General features: G+C 36.7%; 1 protein-coding gene across 1 annotated transcript; it reads right to left on the reverse strand.

Annotated features, from left to right (window-relative positions):
- Positions 1-851: 851 nt before the first annotated feature.
- Positions 852-1,277, reverse strand: LOC146996248 (protein GVQW3-like). The gene has a single exon (XM_085821396.1). It carries the CDS (start codon positions 1,275-1,277, stop codon positions 852-854), a length of 426 nt encoding a protein of 141 aa, XP_085677522.1.
- Positions 1,278-9,333: the final 8,056 nt, after the last annotated feature.

Here is a 9,333-nt window from a genome sequence, read left to right on the forward strand (position 1 = left end):
GAGATGTACCAATAACCGACATTTTAACTTAGGATGACTTGCATACACTGCTTTAAACAGTTTTATCATTGTGCCCATTGCTTTACACAATTTTATTATCCTACATTTGGTTTTTTAAAATGTTATTCATATTTTAGTCAAATATTTTATTTCTGAAATCGCAAGAATCAAATATCATAAGATTTAAAAAAAAAAAAAATACAAATACTACGAGGGCTATTTTTTTTCAACCTCCGATGGGCTATAAAGAAAAGACAAGTGAATATACAAAAAAGATTTTATTACCAAAAGTAATGTACAATACAGGTTATTTCTCTACATAATCACCTTGATGATTGAGGCATTAGTCATATCTGTGAACAAGCTTTTCAATACCCTCTTCATAAAATGTCCCCGCCAATGAAGTGAGTTGTGACGGTTTCTTTCAGCTCCGTGTCATTTTGGAAGCTCTTCCCACCAAGCCACTGCTTCAGTTCAGGGAACAGATGAAAGTCACTCGGCGCTAGGTCAGGACTATATGGTGCATGTTCGAAAATGTCCCATTGAAATTGCTGAAGGAGCCGTTGGGTTACACGAGCGCTGTGAGGACGGGCATTGTCGTGGATCAGAACAATTCCAGAAGTCAGCATGCCTCTTCTTTTATTTTGAATAGCTCACTGTAAGCGTCGCAAAGTTTCACAATATGAATCTGCATTAATTGTTGTTCCAGGCTGCATTAACTCCACAAGCAACACACCTTTTTGGTCCCAAAAAGCAGTTGCCATAACCTTACGGTTGTTAAAGGTTTGTTTGAATTTTGTGGGTCTCTTTGGAGAATTTGTGTGCATCCATAGTTGTGATTGTCGATTCATTTAGGGCGTGTCATATTGAACCCATGTCTCATCACCTGTCACAATGGATTTAAAAAACTCTTCTCCATCAGTATTGTAATGGTCAAGAAATTCAAACGCTGCAATCGTTCGGCGAGTTTTGTGGTCGTCAGTCAGCATCTGTGGGACCCAGCGAGCGCAAACTTTTCTGTAGCGCAACTGTTCAGTAACGATAGAGTACAGGGAAGATCTTGAAACTTCCGGAAATTTCATCGATAATTCACTTATGGTGAACCTTCGATTTTTCTTAACCGCTTGGTCAGCTCGTTGAACATTGTCGTCTGTAGCGACAGACTTGCGTCCTTGACCCCCTCTATCATACACATCAGTTCGACCATCTTTAAACTTTCGACACCATTCACGAACAATGGCATCACCCATAAAGCTGTTTCCATACACTCGACTCATTCTTCGATGAATTTCCGCTGCACTGTTCTCTCTGCCTGCAAGAAACTAATAACAGCTCGCAATTCACATTTGGCGGGAGAATCAATAGCGACAGCTGTGTTTATGTGACTGCAACCCAACAGAAAATGGCGTGTTGAATACGCCAGTGACAGAGCATGTGGAGGGGGAGATGCGCAGTCACCTACTACGCACACCAACCGCCTGCCGCATACTTGGCCATCATACTGTGCGATCGGAGGTTGGGAAAAAAAAAACCTACGTAAATTATACGCAAAAATTTATTTTTTCCTCTCTTTTTCTTCAGGCATTCTGCTTCATTCTTGCTCTTTTTCTTCAGGCATTTTGCAAGTATATTAAAAAGCATCCAACTTTTCGAAATATCTTGGAATTTCTGACAATCATTTTAAATAAAGTTATCGCCTTCCATTTCATAAAGGCCCACAAACGGCCGAGCAGTAAAGTCGCTGAACACTGGTAGGTAGTTCACTCCAGGATTCGACCCGGTAAACGGGCTTGGTTGCATGGTCGTTTTCATGGATTTTCTCATGTGTAACGTGTATGCCAGCTGGTTTCCCTTAGAAAGTTTTCCACGAAGGAATCCTTCCTTTTAGGCAGATAGCCCTGCTTTGCCGTACCTTAATAATCCAGTTCAATCCATTTCAACAGTGTTTGGTTAGAGCCTTTATCAAGCTTTAGAGGCTAAGCATTTTGAAGGTATGAGATGAAAGGAAAGACTGGTTTCATCAAGAGGTTTTGGTTTATTTAATTATGACAAAGCACACTAGGGCTATCTGCCTAAGGGGAGGGATGCCTTCGTGGAGGACTTTCTAAGGGAAATTGGCTCGTATACACGTTGCACATGGGGAAAACCGCAAAAACGTCTATGCAGCCAGTCCGTTTGCGGGATTCGAACCTCGGACCGAACTACCAGTGTTCAGCGACTTTACCGCTCGGCCGCTGTTTCATCAGGGGAAAAAATGCTTCTTTAGGTGACATCCACATACATCACTGGATAATGTCCTGAATCTTCAAATAATTCGACTGAGAAAATCATGGGATTCTCCGTTTATGATACGATATGATGTTCTATAACGTAATTTAAATTTATACAACCATATAGTCTAAAACCTGTAGTCTCTTCACTTTAATCTACAATGATACCGTTTTTGTCTTTTCTGTTAACACAAGTTGAATTGATGGTATTTGCTGGTGTACACGTCCAAGTGTTTTTTTCTTTGAAGTATCCTGAAAGTATATTCAAAAGCGTCCAACTTTTTTGTAAAGATCGTGACTTGTAAAGATCATGACTTGTGAAGATCGTGACTTAAAGAGAACGTGAAATATAAATAGGACAAGAACTTGTTTTTTACGGTGTGGCAACAAGAAGAGGATTCGAAAGATTTTGATGTATATTTTGTTTTAGAGAGTTTAAGATTTAGAATATTTTAATAGTTGTAAGAGTTTTAACTGAGTAGTTAAGAGTTTAAAATTTTGATAGTTTAGAGCTGCAGTATTTATTTTTTTTTGGTTCTGTTTTAAAATTTAAATAAAAGTATTTTGTTTATTCTGAAAAATTAGCTTTATTCTTCCTGCAAGATTCAATATTCATTATATTGAAATAAGGAAAGGATCTTTACTGGCGCAGCCGACAGGATCGGGATTTACCCGCATATAATTACGAACCAAAATAACTCAGGTGAGAGCTCAATTTACCTTGTAAACGTAAAATAATTAATTAAGATTATGAAAAGTTAATTATTGTTTCCGTCATGGAATCTTAGTTTATTTATTTGTCAAAGTAATGAATACGCCAGTGTTCAAATGTAATTTCGTTTGACTCGCCAGAGTAAGTGAACAACAGATTAAGTATTGATTCCACTGATTGATTTTCGTGCCACTGATTGATTTTAAATTCATTGTGAATTATATTTAAATAGAAAAAGAAAAGAGGAAAAAAAATTGTTTTTTTTTTTTTTTTTTAGAAAAACTAAGAGTCTATTGGCTGAATAAAATCGAGACATGGCTTTTATGGGACGTGGGAAAAAAGAGGATTTGCTGGCTTTAGCTGCTGAATTAGAAATTCAAGTAGATCCAAGTATGAAAATCGTGGCGATAAAAAATGAAATAATTCAAAGTGATACATATGATGAAGCATTTGCTAAAGAAGTGTTTTTAACGATTATTGAAGAGAGGAAAAGAAAAGAAGAGAAACAGCGAAGAAAGGAGAAAGAAGAGCTTGAGGAAAGGCGAAGGAAAGAAGAGATTGAGGAACAACGAAGGAAAGGAGAATTAGAAGCACAGCAGAAAAGAGAGCAAATGGAGTTTGAATTGAGGAAACTCGAAATTGAATCTCGTGTTCGACTAACACAAACTCCACCAACAAATGAAAATGGACATCATAATTTTGATTTAATTAAGCTTATTCCCAAATTCGATTTAAGACACGATGATATTGTGATTTATTTATCCTTATTTGAAAGATAAGCTAAAAGGACAAAGATTGATCCTAAAGATTGGGTTTCATGTTTATTGACTTTAATGCCATCTGAAATCATTCAATTAATTGGTAGGGAATCTGAAGAAAATTTTGAAGATTATGAGTACATTAAGGCCATTTTATTGAAGAGATTTAAATTAAATCCTGAAAGCTTTAGAAAAAAATTTGTGATGCACCAAAGGAGCGCTGAAAAATCATGGAGAGATTTTTGCTACGAAATTACAAGTTATTTTGAAGAATGGATCAATGGTCTTGAAATCACAAATTTTGCCGCGTTAAAAGACTTGATTATTACTGACCAAATTAAGAAAAGAGTACCCTATGAAGTAAGAGACCATCTTCTTGACGACTGGGCGAAGTTCGTTTCTCCAACCAAATTAGCTGATAAACTTGACGAATATGACAGTGTTCGTAATATCTCAAAACGGACCGGTTTTAATCCATCAGCAGACAGAACTAATAAAAAATGGCAACCTCATTCTCCACTTCCAGAAAGAGCTTTCAGAAATAAATCGCTGTACGCTGAAAACACGCCAAGAGTGTACCCATCCCGTAAGAGTGACGAACCACAAAAGACTAATTTCAAATTAACTTGCTATAATTGTGGAAAAGAAGGTCATACATCTAAGTTATGTACCAAAAATCGGATACCAAGAAGTGCTTCTGCAACAGCACAAAACAACTTAATACAAACACAAGCACCCCTTGCAGAAAAAGAAAAACCAGAAGTGCTAACTGCCAAGATCTCTATTCCTGTCTCAAAATCAGTGGACGTGTCTAGAAACATAGATGAATTAAAACTTGTCAAAGTTAAATGCGGAGATATTATTTTAAATGGAATCGTAGACACGGGAGCACAAATCTCAGTAGTCCGTGAGAAATTGGTTGACAACATACCTTGCGAAGGAGAAAGTAAAATAGAGATATCTTCTGTTTTTGGTGAAAACGAAATTACTCCACTAAAGATTTTCCAGATGAAAATTGACGATGATTTTCACGGTAGAGTGTCCATTACGTGTGCTGTTTCAAAAAAGCTAGTTACCGATTTGCTATTGAGTTCTTCAGCTTATGAAACACTTTGTGGGAATATCGAACTGTTTAACTGTGATCGTTATTGGGATGCATCCCCCTTAGAGTACAAAGAGACAGATGATAAACCGTTACCAGTTGAAGAAAATACTACAAATTTGGCTGTTGTTAATCAGCTTTCCCAAGAAAACATAGAGTCTGGGAAAACAACGAATAGAGTAAGACTAGAATTCAAGACACATCAAGAACAAGACGAAACTCTGAAAAAATGCTTTGAATGGGCAAATAAAAATCAAAATTCATATACTTTCGATGATGGCATATTACTTCATTCCGAATATATCTGTGGTGAAAACATTAAGCAAGTTGTGTTACCTTTAGAAAAAAGAAGGGAAGTCCTAAGAATGGCACACGAAATCCCTCTTGCCGGCCACCTCGGTGAGAAAAAGACAATTCAACGAATCAAGTACTCATTCTTTTGGCCTACTATTAAGCAAGATGTTAAAAAATTCTGTGAAAGTTGTAAAGAATGCCAATTGAGGAGAACAGTTACGTACAAAGATCGAATTCCAATTCAACCTATTGTTAGACCGGAAACACCCTTTGAAGTATGGAACGTGGATTGTATAGGGCCATTAGAACCTCCATCCAGGAGGGGTCATCGGTTTGTGATATGTGCAGTTGACCTATGCACCAGATGGGCAGAAGCCACCCCCGTCAAAGACATAAGTGCGAAAACAACATGCAACGTTTTGATGAGGTTTTTTACTCAAACTGGATTTCCAAAAGTGATTTGTTCCGACCAGGGAACTAATTTCACAGCCAAACTCACCCGAGCCTTTGAGAACTTACTTGGTGTGTCTCCACGATTCTCCACTCCAGGACACCCCGAGAGTATGGGTGCCGTCGAACGTTGGAATAGAACCTTAAAAGAGATGATGAACAAAAATATCCAAAAACATGGCAGAAACTGGGATTTGAATCTTCCCTATCTCCTGTTTGCCTACAGAGAAGTGCCACATAGCACCACTGGTTTGTCTCCCTTCCAGATGGTATATGGAAGAATACCACCAGGACCATTATCTTTGCTGAAAGAGATATGGACAGGTGAACGTAGCATTCCAGTTACAGCTTCCCGTTCAATTGAAAATTATCTACAGGATCTTTTAGAAAAATTAAGAAAAGCTCATGACATTGCATCAGCAAATTCCAAAATATCTCAAGAAGAGTACACTTCAAGATACAATTTACGTTCTCAAGAAAAGACTTTCAATGTTGGGGACAAAGTCCTCGTGTTAATGCCATCAGCATCACATAAATTGCTCAACACGTGGCAAGGACCAGCTACCGTGATCAAACTTACCAGGCCACACTCTGCCAAAATCGAAATGGAAAACGGAAGTATTAGAGAACTCCATATAAATAAGTTAAGGCCATATATTGCTCGTGTAGATCACGTTGGTATCATTTTTGACCAAGATGAAGAGTTTGGAGATATCCACTATGCACCAGCAGATCTTATGAATAAATCTGCTGATGATATCTGGACCCATTTACAAAATTTGAAAGGTGACTTAAAATATTACCAACGGGAAGGACTATTTAAAGTACTAAAATCTTATGTAGATGTTTTCAGTAGCAAACCTGGTCAAGCCAATGTTGATGGTCATGACATCAAGGTTACAGAAGGATGTAATCCGAAAAGATTGAGGCCCTACCGTGTTCCTGTTTCACTTCAAGAGGAAGTCGATCGTCAAGTTAAAGAACTGTTAGAATGGGATCTTATAGAACCCAGTGACAGTAACTGGGCACATCCTATAGTATGTGTTGCAAAAAAGAATGGCGGCGTTAGACTGTGCATAGACTTCAGGCTTTTAAATAGCTTCACAATTCCGGACGCCTATCCGATGAAGATTGCTAAAGATTTACTATTCGAAATAGGGAAAGCCAAATTCATAACAGTTCTCGATTTAACCAAGGGACATTGGCAAATTCCTATGAAAGAAGAAGCTAAACCCTACACAGCATTTATCACTCATTCCGGCCATTACCAATGGAAAGTTCTCCCTTTCGGTTTGAAAAATGCTGGAAGTACCTTCCAAAAATCGATGGATAAGGTGCTTGCAAACCATAAGAAGTACTGCCGTTCATATATTGATGATGTGACAATATTTTCAGAAACTTGGGATGGCCACCTCTATCACATCGACCAAGTGTTTCAGACACTGAGAAACGCAGGTCTAACCGCAAATCTAGAAAAGTGTGATTTCGGAAAGAGTCACGTGAAGTTTCTAGGACATGTAATAGGTTCTGGCACTCACTCTCCAGATCCTGAGAAGGTAGAAGTCATCAGAAATCTGTCTAAGCCTACCACTAAAAAAGAAGTCAGGAGTCTTTTAGGGCTAGCAAGCTACTATAGGGATTATATCCCAAATTTTTCTGAGATTGTTTTACCTCTAACAAACCTTACAAAGAAGAGTGTTCCAAATAATATTCCATGGGACTCTGAAAAAGAAGCAGCTTTCAACAAACTTAAAGAAGAGTTGATTAAAATGCCATCTCTGCATACTCCGGACATCAGCAAGCCCTTTCAACTCTATACGGATGCATCTGCTTTCGCAATTGGAGCGTGTTTAGCTCAAAACGATGAATATGGCAAAGAAATGCCCATAGCATTTTTCAGCAAGAAATTAATGCCCTGTCAACAACGATGGTCAACCATCGAACGAGAAGCATTTTGTGTCATCGAAGCCTTGAAAAAATTTGACACATGGATTTTCGGTGCCAAAGTGCAGATTGTGTCTGATCACAATCCCCTCACCTACTTGACCCAAAGCTCCCCTCATGGTGCTAAACTGTCTCGTTGGGCTTTAGCGTTACAACGGTATAACATGACTGTGACATACCGCAAAGGAAGTTCACATGGGAATGCTGATGCTTTGTCAAGGTTAGCTGTTAACTCTTTCTCTCTCAATGAACTCTGAGCAACATTGTCTCTACGGTGACGAATGTGCTTCTTGTGGGGGGACTTGTAAAGATCGTGACTTGTAAAGATCATGACTTGTGAAGATCGTGACTTAAAGAGAACGTGAAATATAAATAGGACAAGAACTTGTTTTTTACGGTGTGGCAACAAGAAGAGGATTCGAAAGATTTTGATGTATATTTTGTTTTAGAGAGTTTAAGATTTAGAATATTTTAATAGTTGTAAGAGTTTTAACTGAGTAGTTAAGAGTTTAAAATTTTGATAGTTTAGAGCTGCTGTATTTATTTTTTTTGGTCTGTTTTAAAATTTAAATAAAAGTATTTTGTTTATTCTGAAAAATTAGCTTTATTCTTCCTGCAAGATTCAATATTCATTATATTGAAATAAGGAAAGGATCTTTACTTTTTTGAAACATCTTAGTATGCCTGATAGCCAAATTTCCCTTCAAATTTTTGCTTAGTTTTCTCCCTAATTTTCTTCTTTACTTCTACAGTTATTTTCAGTACTCACACAAGAAAATTAAGTTTTTTCGATTGCTAGACTTCCATAAATTTTGCATCCGTTTTTAATTTTTTTAAAATATCAATTACATGAATTGCGTTTCAGCTGAAGACAGCTTTTCTAGTCATTTTAACTAGAAATAAAGTTTAAAGCGAAGTCCAAAGGATAAATATTTTAATTTAAAGAATTTTTGCTAAATGACAAAGAAAGAAAAAAGTCCAGCAGTATTTATTCTGTATCATCGAGTGACCCGATTCTTATATAGGCTGAAACAATCTAAATCATATTAAAGATCATGTTTTTTATACAATCTATAACGCGAGAGAAAAATTAGGTTCTTAAAACATTCTTTCTAAGAGAATTAATATAAAAATTTATATTTTTATATATTTTTTTTAACCTGGACTTGAACCAAACTGTGAAACTTTTAAAGTTTAATTTACATGGTGGTTATAATTAAAGTTCCACTTTGAAATGGTCATAAAAGGAAAACTACCGGACCAAATGTTATCAAACTTAGGAATCATGTAAAGGAGATTATGGGAATTTATTTTCCGCAGGGGAAAAAAAAAAAAAAAAAAAAAAAAAAAAAAAGAGTTCAAAAACTCACCACCAGGGGAAAAATAGCGCTGATCCAAAAATTCATGATTTGGAAGAAAATTTAGAAGTATTAAAGATTAATTTCGAATCACTTAAAAGTGTCGATACAGAATTAGAACCTCTTTTTAAAGTCGAAGGATTTGATGCTGAATTCCAAAAATCTGAAGAATATCGTCAAAAGGTCGTTAAATGCAGTTTCCGTACCTCCAGAAGAATCGACGAATTAAAACGAAAATCTACTGAAACGGTAGTAAATAACCAGTTCAGTACTGGCAATCAAAGCGAACCAAAACATAACGAGTCTGTTCGAATTAAATTACCTAAGTTAACTTTAACGAAATTCTACGGAGATATAAACAACTGGCTAACCTTTTGGAACAGTTTCGAGTCTGCCATTCATAAAAATGATTCATTACATAAAATAGACAAATTTAATTATTTGA

This window comes from Stegodyphus dumicola, chromosome 7 (assembly GCF_044657685.1).
Source record: "Stegodyphus dumicola isolate Sdum_Otavi_A_Nest chromosome 7, ASM4465768v1".
NCBI classification, from domain to species: domain Eukaryota; kingdom Metazoa; phylum Arthropoda; class Arachnida; order Araneae; family Eresidae; genus Stegodyphus; species Stegodyphus dumicola.

Bases quoted from the DNA above. Each gene is read 5' to 3' on its own strand.
- LOC146996248 (XM_085821396.1), bottom strand. From the start codon at position 1,277: ATGAGTCGAGTGTATGGAAACAGCTTTATGGGTGATGCCATTGTTCGT.